Genomic DNA, 19136 nt, shown 5'->3' on the forward strand with positions numbered 1-19136 from the left:
AGTTTCTGTGGAGCAGGAATCCAGGCACAATTTAACTGGGTCCTCTGCTTCAGAATCTCTCATAATCTGCAATCCATGTGTTAGCCCAGGCTGCTGTTCTGTCAAGGCTCTATTGAGGAGGGTTCTGCTTCCAAGCTCAATCATGTGGTTGTTGGCGGGACTCAGTTCCTCACAGGCTGCTGTCTGGAGGCTGCCTTCAGTTCCTTGCCATATGGCCCTTTCCATAGCACAGCTTACAACATGGCAGCTGGCTTTATCAGAGTGATAAAGGAGACCCAGCAAGTTGGAAATCAGAATCTTTTATAACCCAATCTCAGAAGCAATAGCCATATTTTATTTATTAGAAGTGAGCCACTAGGCCCATCCTGCACTTAAGGGAAGGGATTATACAACAGTCTGAATACCAGGAGGTGAGATCAGTGGAACCATCTCTATCACAACTGTACTTTCAACGAGGGACCATACTTCAAGAAAACCTGAGGTAAATTGACAGTTTCCTTTTATTTGGTAAAGGAGAGCCAAGACTCATAGACATCTAGTATGGGCTAAGCCTGGTGCTAGATGATTTCATGTGCCTTACTTTATTTGACCCTCACATCTTTCCTATGATGTGGGTATTTGTGCCAGAGTCTGCTAGTTTTCCTCAGTATTCATTCTCCCATCCTTACGTAGTAAAATAGATTTTTATAGTTGCCCAGATAAAGACTACATTTCCCACCCTCTCTTGCACCAAGGTGTGACTATGTGCTTAAGTTCTGGCCAGTGGGGATGTAAAACATAGTGTTGTGTGGCAGCTTCCAATGAATCTCCTTAAGGGAAAGCTGGTACGTATCCTTCGCTCTTCTTCTTTGTCCTTCCTGTATCCTTCTATTTGGAACGTAACTGTCACCATCTTAGTCCATGAGATTAAGATCATGCAAGTAAAGTCACGAGAAGAGAGACCCTCTGTTCATGACACTGTGAAACACAATACCAGCATTGAAATTTTGGGGAGAGGGACAAAAAATTGGAGTCTTATTTAAACCATTGCTATTTTTTGGTACTGTCTCTGGCAGCCACCCTAATCCTAGCTATTTCAGAATTTGGCACTTAGACGTGGGGTGCTACCTGTAACAGAAGTCATAATACGTGTTGTTGGTTTGGGTTGTGTAGGGTTGGTCAACTTTTTGTAAAGGTCCAGATGGCAAATAGTTTCGGCTTTATAGGACATCTGTTGTTTTGGTCACAAATTCTTCTTTTTCTAAAACAACTTTTTAAAATATAAACACCACATATTAGCTCGGACCTTTAAAAATGTAACCACCATTCTTACTTAGTTCAAAGGCCAACAAAACAAAGGCAGCTGGATTTAGTCTTTGAGGGATAGTCCTCTGACCTCTGCTCTGTCCAGGAGTGCAGATGCCCCCAGGGCAAATGTTGACTTCAGTAGCCACTTACCTTTCTGGAGTCATGTTTTCTCATTGTTTTTAGTTTTTGAGTATTTCTCTTGTTTTCTTTATTGAATGGAAAATAATGCACTTAATTATTAAAAGTTACATTTTCTCACAGAAGGTACACCAGAGGGGAATTTTATAAAAGATACAAATGCAAAGAAATCACCAGAAGGACATTGCAGTAATGGGTCATTAATATTTAGGTATTTACTCAAAAAGAGTAAAACTTTAGTTTTCAGAAAAGAAAAAAAAAATCAGCAACTCATGTTGTTACTTTTTATAACTTGCTAATGGTACTTGAAAATTCAATGAAAATCATTCTGTCATCCTGTAATTACGGTAGTCGTTACAACAGTGCCTTAGTTCTCATTTCATGTGATTTATAATTCTATGGTACCCATTGTATCTTTCAAACCAATGATTATTTTCTCATTGAATGAATGTTGTGATTTTACTTAGTATATATACGTATTTAGATAGATAGCAACATTCTATAAAACATTGTACTCAAAGTACAAAAATAAGTGTTTCATACACACTTTTAAATACTGTCTTGTTCTCTTTTTGTACCTCAGCTAACTAACTTCACATAAATAAAGCCAATAATAACAAAAAGGAAATGGAACAAGAAAGTGTTTAACAGCTAGAAACTCGAAATGCATTTTGCTGACAGTTTGCTTTTCATTAAGAGATAGGGGATAACAATATCTGGATATACTGCTGTCAGAAAAGTAGAAAAAAGAAAGAACTCATGAAGGAATAGGAATAAAAATACCAACAATTACATTAAATGTTTAAACCAGTTATGATGATGGATTGACTTAAATAAACTTATCTGTAGCCTGTGAACCCGAAGATCTCTTAGGAATTATAGTAAAAAATGCCAAATTTCAAAATAAAATTTACATTTAAAAAGTATATATCCTTTATTGCAAATCATTTATTGCAAAAAATATTGGTATAGATAAGACTTGTTAAATAGATTTTTGACTTTTATAAACACAAGTATATTTAGAAAACAGAACGTGTTAATGGCCAAAATGTTTTCAAGTAAATAAAAAACATGGGTACCTGATCATTCACATCATAAATTAGTATGCAAATATCACAAATCTTTATTTTAAAGCTTTTCTGGATCTCTCACTAAAAGTTTTTCTCCTTTTTATTTTTGCATAGTTTTTTATATTTCTCCTGGGGAAAATATTTGAAAACTAATTTTTATTTAAATAGTTATAATAATAGATCAAAAGTGAAATTCACCTTTAAAAAAGGCTTAGCGTACAAACCTAGTGTTTGGCAATAATAATGAAAACTTAAAATTTAGAACAGAGTTGATTGTTTGGGGGATTTTGACTAGGTGATGAAACCCGCCCGCTGATGTACTGAAATAAGTACAATTATATTTAGATTTTAAAAAATGCAGAATGGACCACTAGAGTGTGTACCTCATTGAGGAAAGAAGTAAAAAAGTATAATATATATTTGTATTCACAGTTTCTGGCATAAGAGTAAATACATGGTAAACCCAGACTGATTATACGTTTATGAAGACTAGGCTTGTGAGTTAATAGATATAGAGACCGTAAAATTGGTTTAATTCTCAGTATTAGAAAAGGACAGGAAAAGGAAATTCTATAAAAAGGGAAAATACCTGTCGATATTATTTTCCATTAAAAGTAGTAAAACCTTTTTATGGGATTATATGAGGTTTTTGGTGAAGAATAATTGAGGAGCAACCGTAATGCTGAAGTTAAATGCAAGAGAAGTAGTGTTTGAATAAAATTGTAAAACACAGAAGGAGCTGAAAAGGAATGTACTTTGTAAGGTGAAGGTTTTCCCAGGAAGTTCTTTCTGGTTTGGGGTGGTTCAAATGCTTTTATGACCTTCCTAATACCCAATGGATCTTGACAGGCCAAGCACTTGTCCCCAAGAGCTATCTTTCCTCTTGTCCCCTGCCCAGTCTGACCCAGTAGCTGTTTAGGTCTGTGACTGAAGGCAAAAAACGCAGGACTCACAGCCCAGGGGTAGTGGGAGGGAAAGTAGGACCTGAAGGGGCTGGGTAGAGGGACAGCTAACTAGCGGGTGGATTGAGGGTAATTTGGAGAAGATGCATTTCTCTCCATTCACTATGCCCTTACCCTGATCAGAAACAAGTAGCCGGGCACTTTAGTTTAAGCTGTATCTGTTCTGATGAAGATAAAACCAATTCTACAACATTGAAAAGAAAAAAAGGTATATAGATGGGGTCACTGTATAATTTGTTGTCTACACTGGGACACATTTTGAGAGTAAGAAGAGCTATCACTAATATTTTTAAAGTGGGACAGCAGACGTAAGCTAGCACTGTCCTGGCACACCCAGATACATTGCCAGAGACACTGCTGAACTCTGGGTGGGGTTGACATTCTTCAGTCTCCAAGAAGTTCCTGCTGGCAGCTTACTTTCTTTAAAATGCTGTTTCTTGGTAGCTCCCCTCCCCTTAGACAAAGTAACATATGTGGAAAAAACATTTTTTTTTCTTTATTTCTCTCTCAACATAGGAAATGTCTGCAAGTAAGAGGTAGGTGCAGAGCATTCTGTATTTCATTCCAGGCACTTTAGAATGGATGAAGGCTTTTGGTTTCCAAATTACTTTTCACTTCTAGATTGGTTATAAATTTCTCTTCACTCTCAGCTCAAGTATAAGGTTTTCTTTGATCTTTCCTGCAAAATTGAGGGGAGCTGGGGCCACATAAAGTTTTCAGGCTTTCATAAATGAGTCTATGTGTTAAGGTGGACATATGGCCTTATTAAACCTATGCATTCTCTGTTCTATATAAACATTGTAAGAAAAAGCTGGCTTTTAAAACGGGCATTTTGGGGGCAATGTAATATTTTGCACACATATTTAATTGAATAAAAATGTTAAAAATGTTTTACTCCATAAGAGATAGAGTACAGGTGTCAGATAAATCTCATTTTCCTGATAGTTTTACTCATTATAGTAGGACTTGCTGTGCTTTGTTCTAACATTGACAAATACAGACTTACAGCCTGGTGGATACATAACACTTTCTCTGCATATGTTCTTGTAAAACTCAAAGCATTTTCAAGATGTCACTAGAATAAAATAAAATGTCAACACCAGATTTGACAATCACTTTAACAAAACCCAGTAGATAATTTGTGCGTCGGATAGCAATGTTTTGTGGCCTAATTTCTCTCTGTCTTCCAATAAGTATATTAACATTCCTAAATTATGCTATTAATGTTTTTCTTTTAAAATATTTATCACAAAGTTCACTTATGGTGTCATATTTGAAACAATTTTGTTTTTTAACAGATATATCTACAAGATATAGAAATGTATTTACAAAATATAAAAAGTACCAAGTCTCTAAGGTTAAGTTGTGGGTATGTTTTCACTTCCTGGCAACTTCCACATGAGTGCAAGAAGGGGATAAATGACCATGGCCTTATGTGACTACTGGGACACACCGTTCAATTTTAATGGTAATTTACTTGTGGAAAATCTTGGATAGGGCTGGAGTTGCGTAACAATAGTAAACTTTACCCAACTTTGTAGCTTTGAGTATAAAGACAATTTACTCAAAATAGTAACTTTCTTTATTGATTCTTATTCTGCAAAACACATCCTGGAGAATCTCCCTGTCCCCATGGATTCAAATGTGACCCTATTGTCCAAGACAGAACTATAAAATAGTCATTTAGAAATATAGTGAAAATTATCATAAACTGAAAATAATATTGAGGCAATATTTATAAAAAGATAATCTATGTGATTGAAAGAATGTCTCTTTAAAAAGAAACTTTTAAGTCAAACTAAAACTAATTTCTTGCATAGCTAGTAACAATACATAGCTATTTAATTTTCATCTACCATAAAATGTTAAAGAACTGTGGCTTGGAAATATGTCCTCTTTTGTTAAATATTTTTTTGAAGTCCATATTTTCTTAACATGAGGTAGCTTTCTAGCAGCATTTTAAGTGCTGTGACCCAAACACAGTGTGGTTCAGCGTGATACCAGGTTTAGGCAGGGGCAGGAGGGGAAAACTAGTTACCTAAGGGAAATATGTTTTGTTGTGGTTAAAGGTGGTCTACTTTTACTAATGGGGTGGGAGAGAAGTACAGCAATTTTAGAAGAGGAGACATTTTTACAGGTAGGAAAAATATTAAGTTGGTGCAAAAGTAATTGCGGTTTTTGAAATTGTTTTTAACCTTTTAAACCGCAATTACTTTTACACCAACCTCATAGATAATCTACTCTCACTGCTGTTCCATTTCCTCCAAAGTTACATTGGCTCATTTTAATTCTCAGTAAGCTATTAATTACCAAAATTTAGAAACCCAATTCTAATTTACTAGATATTTCTAAATTACAGGTTTGGGTATTTTATATTATTAGTTGGTTGATTGACTCATTTTAATTTTTTCCATGAAGAATTTTTTTCTAGGAAGCAATAAGAAATAGTTGAAAAATGGATATTGATGCACACAAAGTATGATTGGTATTAAATAGATGCTAAGTATGAAGTCCAAATATACAAAGATCATGCAAAATAAACCTTTGGTTCTACAAGTATGAAGTCCAAATATACAAAGATCATGCAAAATAAACCTTTGGTTCTACACTTGAGTTTTTAAATATCTCCTTTTTTAAACTCAATATACCTTGACTTGCTTTACATTATTTAACTTGGGCAGAGTAAATGCAAACAGATGACATGGTAGACACATCTACACTTTTTATGAATATGTTCTAATGGAATTCAAAGTAGTCTCTAGATTTTACTAGAGTGAAGTAAAATTTCAGCAAAACATAAAACCACATCTACTCACTTGAGCAAAATGAGTCCTCAGGAAGTAAATGTCATGGATACTTGTGGTTTTCCTCAAGCAAGTAATGAGATTGTGTTCCAGTGGTAATTTTCTTGATACTTTGGTATTATTCTATTATTGTACATTTAGGTCATTGCTTTTAACCTTAAAAAAAGTGATAATGATTTAATCTGGAATAATGATTTTTCTCATGAAGGGTTTCCTGTATTAACTTACTGTGTGTTTATTTTCATTAAATTGAAAATTCCTCTGAATTTATAGATGAAACCTTCTATTTTGCATTGACTAGACCTTCAGAGTGTCATTTTACATTGATTGATTGATTATTATTTTTAAGGAGGGCTCAGCTCACAGTGGCCCATGTGGGCATCAAACCGGCAACCTTGGTGCTATCAGCACCATGCTCTAACCAGCTGAGCTAACTGCCATCCCTACGTGTATTTTTAAAGATTTTAAAAAACATTAAAACTTTTGCTTCTTGGAATTTGGAAAGCTTTTATGGACTGAGTAGGAATTTGTCTGCCCCCACTGTAATTACTCTCTTTGAGTATAACAGCTGGTCTGTGGGGAGTGTAAATTTGGACCTAAGAATTGTTTAAGGAGTAATTTTTCACTTTCTCATTTTTTGAATTTGTTCGTTTGAAGTCAATATGAATTATACCCTTTGGTATCTGATTGGAGTTAATAGAACTGAAAGGTGACAAAGACTTTTAATTGTTATTGGAATTTATCTGATTTTGATTGGAATCTGGCCTGATGTTGGATCACAGAATTCCGTTCAAGAGTTGACAATTTTTTAAATGCCTTTGTAGTTATATTTTTTGTTTGAGTCTTGTAGAATTTTACAAGGGCTAAGGGATTTTTTTAAATGGAAATTGTAGTAGTACTGTTATGTCTTAAATCACAAATGAGACTGGAGTCGTAGTAATAGATATTTGGTGTTTGGACTTTGATTATTTCTGTTTTGAACAAAAAGCAATCATTTACACGGATGGCAAGAAAATAATATCTTCTACTTCCCCCTCCATCCCAGTTTATATAGCACCCTCACCTCCATCAGGTGTTGCTGGAGAAGAGGCCCCAAACTCTAGGGATTTTTGGTAAGTAACACCACTGCTGAGTGTCTGAAGAATCAGCTTCTAATCAGCAGTGACAGATGTAAGGTTTTCCTGTAACAGTTCCAAGACCAAAGCACTCAGCTATGCTAAAGCTGTCTGATACTTATTGGAAGTCAAAGAAAGGGGGAAGGTAGAGGATTTCTTGGCAGATTTAGTTTCAGTGGGTTAGATAGTTCAAGGCTGAACCCAAGTTAATATAACGGTCTCTGAATGCTAGATGGTGATCTGGGTACTGCAAAAAAGATCAAAGAAATAAGACTAAATCTTCATTTCTTTCTTTGAAATGACTTTTCAGCCAATTTGCTGAATAGCCAAAAGTATCATAGGTGATATTCTGTAGATATGATTGCCTTTTTTAAGATACCAGAGGTGAGCAAAATGAGGCTGCAATGACAATCAAGCAAAATGTTAAATATTTAAAATGAGAAAAAGTCATTTCAAGTTGGAATGATTATGTTGTAGGATCCTTGGGAGGGGCAGCAGTTCCAGGGGAAAAGAGGTGTGGGCTAATGAGCATAATAAACAACTGGCCTGGATGTTTACTGAACCATATCTATAACAGATCTCATCAATTTCCAGGAAGTCCCCAGGGATTTCTGGGGACAGGGCGATCCTGACCTATGACACATTGACTGGCTGGAATTTTTAAACCGCGGTGATGCCCCCTTCATCCACCCTTGGACAGACTTTTCACAAACTCCAATGTGCAAACAGGCCCAGCGTCGTGGGCAATGGGGAACACGTTTTGAAAAGCATCCCCCGACCCTCACTCTGCCTTTTGTGACTTTGTGTATCACAAAAGTAGCTGTGAGCCAGGGTTCAGACTCTAGCGTTTCCTTGGGTCCCTTTGTTATTCCTAACTGCCCAGTTCTGCTCAGCCGTCTCTCCACTCGGTCAGGGCTTGTAAACATATTCGCAATACACTCAGGAACCTTGGAAGAACAACTTTTGGGGGCCGTGGCTCTTTAGCTTTCTGTCAGACAAACGGCTCCTTAACTTTCGATTGTATTAGGAGTAACATTCTCAGGTCAAGATTCTATAGTTGGTATAAGGTATGCAGTCTCAGGAAAGGCATCATTTCAGGAAAAGTATTACATGTGATCATTAGGGGACTGAGTTAGAGGTTTATTTCTTCTATATAGAGTTTTGTATATCTTATTAGTAAAATAAAAGGCAATTATCTTCAGAAGGCTCCATATGCATCCCCTCGTGCCGTCACTGCAAAAGTGGGGTAAACCTCATACGTTGTATATGCTGCTAAGTCTTGTCCGAGGGTCATTGCTTGCTTGAGCTGCGCTACAGACACAGGTGCAGTAGTTCCAGGGACAGCATATCCTGGAGGAGGAGGCAGAGAAAACATCATGAAAGGGATTCAGATTTGCTTCCCTTTGGCTTATGGTCTTCTTTTTGGAATACGTACAAATCCTCATATGTCCACTTTAAAAGGTGCTCTCAGGGAACTCATTCTTTAGGGGACAGTGTTCCTCAAAATGAGGTCAGAAACCTGTGTCAGAATCACTTCCCTCGTAAGTAATTAGAAATATTGCGGATGGATTCCAAGAAAGAGAAATTTAACAGGATGCTGAGTTGATTACAGGTTGAGATTTAGAACTTTTACAGAGGGTCTCCAAATTTATAAAGGAGGGGAGGATCGGTTGGTATGGCATGGAGAATGGGGGCTCTGTGGGTCTGCTTCTGCTGCACACTCCACCCCTACCTGAATAAAATGTTAAAACCGGTTGCTTTACTTAACTAAGAAGTATGTGTAAGAACTGGGTAGACCAGTAGGAGGAATATTTAAAGTTCTAGCATGTTTTTAGAGTTCAGCACCATGAAAGCAAATACCTAGCCTGTCCACAATTAGACCTAATCATGAAGGGCAAATGATATCTTCTCAACCTTCCTTTAAGCTGTCTTTGGTGTATTTGCAGGCCTTGAAGTTCATCCTCACTCTCAGAGAACCAAGGAGTTTGACTGAGAAGGAAATCATCATGTATCTAGTTGATTAACATTAACTTTTGAAGAAGACAGCATAGCAGCTATTATCTAAAAGCAATATTTCCCTGTTAAAGTTTTGACCAAAACCTAGGCATTTCTGAAATGATCCAAATATTGTAAAAGATGACCAAAAAAAAATAAATAAATAAAAAAGGAAAAGTATACTTAAGCAACGAATGGGGACTTGATTTGAAAAAAACACAAAAGCTCATTTGGTTTATGTGCTGTGGAAGTCTGCCCAATCCCAGACACATTGATTTCTTTCTGGTGGCTTCTCAGGAGGTGGTGGCAGGAAGCTGGCTGGACTATTAAAAAAAAAAAATCAAATCCACCCCTTGGCTCGTGCACTTTGGGCTATAATGCTGACTAATACACTAGTGAAGTTTGCTACATTTCCAAGGATATGAGAAATGTGTTAGCGATTACTTTCATAATTTTGGAACCAGTATTTCTAAAGTAAGTAAGTGAATGTATGTGTAGCATAGATTTATCTCTAGGGATTTTGAATTTTCTTTTTCAATTTGGCTAATTTCTTAAGTGCAGGAGTATTTGTGCTTCAAACAGATTATTTCCTTGCAACCTATTATTCTCTGCTTGATTCCACAGTAAAGCTATAAGAGGGGTTCTGATATTCTTAGGCATTCCCACGACAACTCTCATGCCCTAAATATTTTTCACTTTGCAGGAGCAAATAGAAGTGAGGATAAGATAAAACATTCTTGCATAAAAGTAGGTCCTTTCTGAAGTGAAAGTAAACTTTAAAATTCTTCTGACAATGGCTCATTTATTTTTATAATACATTACAGTTAGGTGTCTTTGGGGTGCAGCTTTCTGCAAGACGGGTTCAACTTTCTCCAAGAACTGAGAAGTCCTGAGAGGTCCCCAGTAGACAGACATGTCAACACCCTATTTTATGCAAAGCAAGTGCTGGGCTGATGGCCCCAGTACAACCCAGGGGAGAATTTGCTCTCTGTAGTGGCAGTTGTTCCCTTGGTAACCTCTCAGGGGCACTCCATACATCTCCTGATTCTACAGAACAAAGCTGGAATTGAGGTCACATTCATGGGTGAAGCATGGTTAGTTTCAGCTTCACTTGCCTGAGTGGAGGATATATTCACAATTTTTGAGAAATAAAAGAAAATGAGAATGATTCAGGTGTTATGGATGTGAGAACTACAGAGTTCTCATTCCTTCATATAACCAATATATGAATTAATCAATATGAATGTCACAGTTCTAAATCTAGCCAGAACTCTTTGATTTGGGCTTATGGGGGGTATACTAACACAACGACAAGTCAGTATGACAAATTTCTTTAAAAGAAATAAACTTTCCTTACTAAAAAGGAACGGAGATACTCAAACTAAATGCTGAGGGAAAAATTCCAAAATAAATTTCTTATCTGATCCTCTTTAATTTCTAGAGGATTCATTTTTAATTATCAGCATTTGTTGTGGGTACCTAATAAATGGGGGGAAAGTCTTTTAAATGTAACCCTGAAGGCATGTTGATCTACAGACAGGCTTTTTTTTTTTTTTAAAAAAGCAATCAACTTATGCCCCAGACCAAAATTACAGAACAGATAAAATGAGGTCTGATTATGCACATATTGAAAGGATCTCTCTCTCTCTCTCTCTCTCTCTCTCTCTCTCTCTCTCTCTCTCTCTCTCTCTCCCACACACACACACACACACACACACAGAGCTTTTGACTTAAACTGATTTAAGAAAAATGTGGTCTGCATATCTCTTTCAAAAATCAAAGTAATAAAAATAGAATTGAAGGTTAGATTAAGGGAGGGATCCCAAGGATTGCTTAAAAGCTAGATCTTGGCCAAACGACTTAATCTTTCCAATAGTTGGTTTCTTCATCTGTACAATGGGCATTATGATAGAACCTATCTACCTTTTGTGGTATCATGAGCATTACTGAGCTAATGTAAAGCATGCTGGGCACTTACGTGTGTCTGGCACACTGTACGAGCTCAAATAGATATCAGCTGTTAATAGGCAGTTCCAAGCTCTCTTGCTAAAAGTAAAAACCAAACCAAAGCAAATCAGATACAGAAAGACCAACTCAGGATCACACAGCTGTTAAAGCTGAGCCGAAACCAGACCCCACTTCTGCTGCCTAGCTCAGTTCTCTTGCTTCATACTTGAATGGTTCATTTATCTGGCAAATTCTTTTTGGTCACAGATGGCGTAAATCAGATTTATTTTGGGTGTTCGCAAAAAACTCTAGGGTCCAATGTACCAAGAAGGGTTTCCCAAACACTCTCTTCAGGACACCATTTCTGGTGCAATATTTCCATACCTGGAAAAGCAGTAGCAGCCGCAGCAGCAGCTGCAGTCGGAGCGTCAGCTCCATCAATGGGAATGCCCAGGGTCTGCAGAGTGTATTCGGCTGCATATGTCTTTGCTTCGTCCACATAGGCGCTTAACTTCGGAGGTGTGAAAGCGTGTCTGGAAAGTGTAGTCAGGGTAGGCATTTTAAACTTGTGCTACAGAGTCAGGTAAAACTCTAAGGTGCTGCTAGCTTTTTCAGATGAGAATAGAGTTCTGTATGGGTAGTTTTCATTCTCTTAGCTATTAAGACTTCTAAATGTATATGCATGTAAGAATATTTGTGAATTGACCTAGAACATCAGTGATGGATGACATTTCTGGAGCATAATTGTAACTCATTACATGGCTTTTCTAAGATACATGTGAAGCACAGTTGTTCCTAAAATATGTAGAAATGCAGGCTCAAGGTAAAATTCAGAAGGTGATATCCACTAACAGAGAGGTTGTATCTTTGGTCGACAATCTGAATGACAGAACATGACGTGATGTATAAAATGGCAATTTCATATGGTTGAACCTAAATACTACACAGATAAATGAATGGGCTACAATTTTCATGTCTATTACATTTTACATCTGCAGTCCTCTGTCGGTTGATTATACTCTCTGGTCTTCATTGTCTGTATGAAACTTAGGGGCTTTAAGATGCTAATCTCATAGGTGGCATATACATCCCAACTACAAATCTCAACATTTGCATTTAATGAAAAATGAGTAGGTAGTAGACTTGACTATTTCTCTCATTTTGATAGTGATAAACACATTTAATTTACAAGAGCCTCATTCCAAAATCTAAATGATTAGGAACTTGGAGAAGATACCCACATTGCAGGATTCTGGCTGGCCAGAGCAGGAATGGTTATTTTGTATAAGAATAGTTGTCTTTGATCTTGTCCAATGGCAGAGTGCAGTTGATATGCTGGCTGTCCCCAGTTATTTTTCTGGCAAATTTCTTCTAGTATCTACAAGAGTAAAAAAAAGATTTCCCTTTCAAATGTCACATTTGCATTATTTCTCCAGCTTTCAGTTTTTTAAACTCTGCTCCTTAGAGTTTAAGCTGATATAAGAAGATATAAAATGCCACATGGTTTAATGACTCATAAAATTTCAGGTGAACTCAATTTGAACTCCTTTTAAAATGTTAGTTCTATTCATTCATAAAAATCATTTTCACACCATTTATTCTAATGTTTTTAGTTTAGTCCATTAGCTGTAATTTTTTACTAATAGTTTAATTTTATGATTTGTTTAATATATTTATTCCATTTAAAAAATTTTGATATTCTAGCACTGTCTGGATTTACTCATTAGTACCCTCCACCCTTCTATTTATAATGGCTTAGAGAAAATAACCAAGAATACAGTATATTCTTATTTCATATTATTTATCATAGGGCTTTAACTTCACAGTTTCATAAAAATCGAATTTAAAAGTTTAATGGGTTACTGTTTAATGTTGAGCATAAATAGATGGATGTTGACAGTTGCGATGCTTTTGGCAAAACACTACCTCTGGTTATTTTTACAATGATCTCATTTACAGCATCTCCTGTATGCTTTTTTTTCCTTCTGTCATTATTCCAAACTGAATCGTGTCTAAAGGCACTTATCTTCTTCATCCTGAAGCCATGTTTGGTGACTCACAAGCCCCAATGCTCCCATTAGTCAGCAGATTCAGTAAACTGTGTAAAATAGAGCATGCGTCTGAAAAAATAATTCTTTGGGACAGAACAATGTCCCAGGATGAATCTACGGAACTTATCTCATTTGTTCTAACACTAATCCAGCTGCAATAGCATAACATTTTCCAGTTTATTAAACTTGTAGATTGCTCCTATCTTCTCTATTAACTTTTCCTTTTAATATTCTTGTCTTTTTAGCATTCTTAGTTTTGTAGCATCGCTTGTCAGCTGCAAAACATTCTCCAAGGTTCGTGGGCAATAGTAAATTGCTTTAACTGGCAGACATTCTGCCTTCCTATCTATGCCCATTGGGTAAACACACACTAAAGGAGTACCAACTCTAACTATTGACTCTGCAGGGAAGCTCTTGTTCCTCTGCTCTTGCTGGAAGTTTGTAACTCCACTCTGGAGTTGTTCAGGCTCCATCCATGTTGGCTGGGAGTTACAGGGTCTTCAGTTTCTACACCATAGTTGCAGAAATTCAGGGACAAATTAGTTAAAGAACTTTCATTAGTCGATACAGATGGTTATTCACATATTAAGATAACGCATGACCAATTTCTAATTAGGTTTGGTATAAAAAGCAGAGATCATTACTCATACTATAAAAACTCTTAGAAATGTTCTACTGAATTTGTGATGATTACTGGTTTTTATTTTCTTAAAAGATTTGCAGGTATCCTGGTACTTTAATAAGGTTCCTTATTTTGAGATTTTAATGCAAGGTAGATTAGATGACTAGTTTTGTGTTTTCTGAGCAGAGCTTCATCATGGCATTTACTAGGTTTTATTATAATTGTCTGTATATTTGTCAGTATCCTCTCATTGAATTGGCATATAATTTCCCCCAGTTTTATTGAGATATGATTGACATACATCACTATATGAATTTCAGGTATACAGCATGATGGTTTGACCTACATATGTTGTGAAATGATTACCCTAATAAGTTTAGTTAGCATCTATCATCTTATAGAGCGACAATAAAAAGAAAAAGAAAAAAGGAAAAAAAAATTCCTTATGATAAGAACTCTTAGGATTTACTCTTAACAACTTTCGTATGTATCGTACAGTGGTATTAATCATAATCATCTCATCTTATACATTACATTTCTACTATTATTTATCTTATAATTAAAAGTTCGTACCTTTTGACTACCTTCCTCAAATTCCACCCTTCCCCCCGCCCCCATTATCCACTGCAAATCTGATCTCTTTTTCTATGAGTCTGGATTTTTTTTTTTTAAGATTCCACGTATAAGTGAGATTATACGATATTTGTCTTTCTTTGTCCGACTTATTTCACCTAGCATAATGCCCTCAAGGTCCATCCATGTTGCCTCAAATGTCAGGATTTCCTCCTTTTTTCTTTTTTAAAAATATGTTGACCATTTGTGCATCTTCTTGGAAAAATGTCTGTCTATTCAGGGCTTTAGCTCATTTTTTAATTGGATTATTTTTGTGCCGTATATTAATAATTTTTGATGGCAAGGATTCTGTTGTATTCACTTTTGCATCCCCAGAGCCTATCACAATGCATGCCCAGTTTATGGTTTTTGAACAAACAAATGATTGCTGTTTACCACTCTGACAGGCATTTTTTTAATTGCCTAGATTAACAGGGTTAACAGAAACCTTAGATGAACTAATTTGTGTGTATAAGACAGCCATTAATCCTATAAAAAAATACCGATGAGCTTTTAAAAAAACAAGTTTCCTATTTGACTGAAATCATAAGGCTACTTCCATAAATTTAGGGCTTATACCTTTGGGGTAAGAGTAGGAAAATTTCCTTTAGAATATACAAGCTGTAACTCTGAACAACTGGATATTGGTTTTCAGCAAAAGCGTCTCCGCAGAGAGACCAGCATGCACTGTACCTTCATAGGGAACACTCTAAGGGTTAACATAAATCCTGTTTTATGTTATTTTTAACCCTGGTTTGTTCTTCAGTTTTCATATTGGAACAACTTTTAATTTTCCAATAATAAAAACCACAGTCTCATGCAGAAATCTGGAAACTTAGAACTGTGAAATGAAAGCAATAAAAACTCACCATAATGCCACTGCCCAAATATAATCACTGTAGAAGACTTGATTTGATATGACTATGGCACCTCATGCTTAACGTGAGTAATGATATTACCATAGATAGTGTGGTGTTTTTTCTTAAAAACAGTGTTTGCGAGAAAAGATGTCCTAAATGGTCTATTCATTCTCTCTCATGCATACTCTTCATTTGCTCACCAACCTGGCTTACACACAATTGGCATTTATTTTCAATTAAGTATATTTGCTTCATATTATTTTAAGATATTGATTGATAATTCTTAATAGCTCTCAGGATCTTTGCATTTCAGTGGAAGATTAAGTTGTCAAATTTCATAACTAAAAAAAAAAAGATTCTACAATGGAGCAATAGAACTCAATACTCAGCATTCTTTCATAGTACATTATGCTGATCGGTCACTTTACATAAAAAAACAAACCAAATCTATGTAATTTGACTAACAAATGTCACCCCAATAAATTAAAAAAACAAACAAACAAACAAAAAACCAAACCAAAACAAAACTATAGTCCAAGTGGGGATCAAGTCAAATAGTTTGATGAAAAGTGAATGATGATTTTTGGTTCAACTTAAAGAAACTATCTCTGGAATAACATTACCTACCTGGGGAGCGAGTTTAATTCCTTGGGGTTTTAAGGTGACAGGATTCATCGGGGTGAGCTCCATCCCAGGTAAAAGATCATAGAGTTTGTCTTCTTTCTTGTCTCCTTTGACCTGGTATCCACGACCCAGGCCTGTATATGCCAAATAGCCACGGCCGCCCAGTCCTCTCACTCCCGCAGCCCCTACAGGTACATTCATGTAAATTTCTAGGAATGTAAGAAGGCATTAAGCTGAATCAAACCACCAGAAAATCACCCTGAATCTTACTGTAATGGAAAAGTTAGCCCAAGTCACATTGATTATTACCCTGAAGATGGGGAGGAAACTCTAGGATTCTAATGTAATGAAACTCAATATAAGGTGGGGTTCACCATAAGTGTCTTTTTTTCCCCTTTTTCTTTCTTTCTTTTTTTTCTCTTCTTTTTTAACTACCTGGAAGAAAGCAGTACGTACTATCAAAGCTACTGATAAGTACAAAACCACTTTAAAACTTTGGTACAGAGAAAAATTTTGCAGTTTCTGTCTTCAGATAACCTTTTGTTGACATTGATTTTCTGTAGAATAATGGTGGGAAAGTGCTTTTTAAAAACATCCTAGCAAAATATGATTACATATATGAAAATCAGTCTTGCAGTTTATTTTTTTGTCATTGATCAGTAAATCAGAAACGAATTCTAGCTTTCCCAATGACCTGTTGGAAAACCAACATTTAGAAAGCATTTTAAGATCATTTTCTCTCTTATGTTTTGTCAATATGAGGAGTAAATTTCCATTGAGTTTCATTAATAGATTCCTTTTGATTTTTTTGTTTTGCCACATTGCTACTTTGATTTCCTATTGGTAGCATAAAGATAAAAATGTTAAATTGATTACCCTTCATCCGTGAATATCATTCATTGATTTCTTTCTTGTTATAAGACAGGTATTTTTTTCCTTTGGAGTAGAGTTTTTTTTTTTTTTCTTACATTACAACTGGTTGACAACTTATATGTAATGTATGGATTGTTTATGATGGTATTTTAGATTATAAATATATAATGTTTTAATGACATAATTTGTCATTATATAGACCGATTATCCTAAAGTACATCCTGATGATTTCTTTTGCATTACTATGTTAGGGGAAGTGATTGTATTATGCTATAGAACTTTTAAGCCTTTTGAAGACTAGAGCTCTTAGGATGATGGTCAATTCAGTTCTCCTGAAAAATAGTAAAAACAGTAAGATAATTGTTTCCACAGTAATCTGGACATGCCCCTTTGCTTCTAAGTCAAGCCCAAGAATAGATTTAAATACACTGTTTGTTGAAGTGCCTAGAGTGATGTCATATTTGGAAGCTAGAACTGGGATTCTTTTGGTATTAGCCAGCTCCTAGCAGAACCACTCTGAAGCATCGCATTAGGCAGAGACAAACTAGTTTCTTGGAAATAAAAAAAAAATGCTTTCCTTATTTTTAATCTTGCTTGATGTAACTGAACTCAGAAAACTGCTGGAACATTTGGAATTCTTTTAAGATTCAATAGGGAAGATTTATTGTTTAGCAGTCAGGTTGAGTTTTTTTTTTCCTTCTGTTTGTGCTTTAATATTTAGTTACCCAGATCCTGAATAAGTAAATTGATTTCCTTAATAATGTGGCTTTTCAGAAGGCGTAGCACATATTTCCTGGGGGAGGTAGATGAAAATATCTCATGTATCTGTTAGAATATAGTTATGATAATTTGTGATTTATATCTGAAGATAATGCCACCGAGTTACTATTTAACACACATGTGCCTTCACATGTTTTTGCTATTTGTGGTGATTGGTTTCCACTGTACTGCCTGCTGTCAGGAAGTTTTGTAATGAGTCACATAGGATGGCAATATGGTAGTTCAATGATAAGGGAGAAGCTAACAGTTGTGGACCTGAGTTTTAGTTGGTGCAAATTTTACAGGTCCCTGCAAAGATCAAATGTGTGCATCAACTCATTTGCATCGTGTTGTGACCAAGTTTTCTCAATAACCAGTTGTAATGTGAAAAAGGATTCCTATTGAAGGAAAACGATGTAACGTTTGATTTTTCATAAACAATTTTCCAGTCCTTTTCTCCCAGTGCACCCATTCAACTTGTCTAAGGCTATTGCAATACAAATCATTTAAAATTAAGAGTTATTCTAAGGCAAGAGCTGATTAGTGTTACCTCTGACAGAAGGGGCTCGGATAATGGCCCTGTTGCCAAGATGTCCTTTGGTGGCTGGGAAATGAAGGCTGGGAATCGTATAGGCCTGGGGGGCATAGAAGACAGGAGCTCCAAGGTAGGCTGCAGTGGGATCATAAACATGGCCCAAAGAGTAGGTGTACTCTCCTTGCATCATGGTACCCCTTCCACCTGTGCCTCGGGTATACCTAACATAACTGTCCTTGTCCACTGGTTTGGCTAGAGTCACTTCAATGGGGGAACCATCCAACACCTGTTGTGTAGAGAGCAAGGAAAAAACAATAAGAGAAGATATGAAGACAATCAAGTGTGGTTGAGTCCTTGTAATGTGTCTCCTTTGGTGTTACCTTATTTGCTGCTATGTGTACTGACTGCCTCAATTATATGTATCTTGTCTCTTTATAGTCTGGTACTTGTGTGCCAGTCAAATTTTCACTGAATGGTTTTATTGATAAGATGCATATAAGCTGCCAACAGTTTTGACAGTGACAAATTGGCCACCGTGCATTAATGTATTGGTTATACATTTATTATTTGAATATAGTCATTGACACAGACAATTATGTAGTATTTTTAATGTGATATATGTGTTTTAAATTACATATTTATATCATTATATAATTCTAAGACATTTAAGTTAATTATGGGTGGAATATAATCTCCACTACCTAGCAAAGTACAATGAAGGTGAAAGGAAATCAATAAAGAGATCTTATCAATTATTAACATCTTGGCATGAGCAGCCCAGTTAGGCCTTTCTGGCTGCCAGCCAGCTAAGTGTTTTGTTCCTTAGAGCAGCTATACAATAAATAAGTTTTCACTGGGGCCCTAGTCAAGGAAGAGGAATCT

At 36.0% G+C, this 19136-nt stretch overlaps 1 protein-coding gene across 3 annotated transcripts in view; it reads right to left on the reverse strand.

Annotated features, from left to right (window-relative positions):
* Positions 1-5372: 5372 nt before the first annotated feature.
* The window catches only part of A1CF (APOBEC1 complementation factor), a 76010-nt gene continuing 62246 nt past the window's right edge, over positions 5373-19136 (reverse strand). For 2 of the 3 annotated variants that reach the window (XM_081075024.1, XM_081075023.1), the window contains 5 exons: positions 18270-18540; positions 16091-16272; positions 12560-12696; positions 11703-11851; positions 5373-8726 (listed from right to left, as the gene is read on the reverse strand). In XM_081075024.1, the coding sequence (XP_080931150.1) occupies positions 8575-8726; positions 11703-11851; positions 12560-12696; positions 16091-16272; positions 18270-18540 (891 nt within the window). In that variant the 3' untranslated portion in view covers positions 5373-8574. Of the gene's footprint in view, positions 8727-11702; positions 11852-12559; positions 12697-16090; positions 16297-18269; positions 18541-19136 lie in introns of all 3 variants that reach the window. The other variant, XM_081075022.1, reaches the window with a different exon arrangement.

Source organism: Rhinolophus hipposideros (assembly GCF_964194185.1).
Source record: "Rhinolophus hipposideros genome assembly, chromosome: 15".
In the NCBI taxonomy this organism is placed as follows: Eukaryota; Metazoa; Chordata; class Mammalia; order Chiroptera; family Rhinolophidae; genus Rhinolophus; species Rhinolophus hipposideros.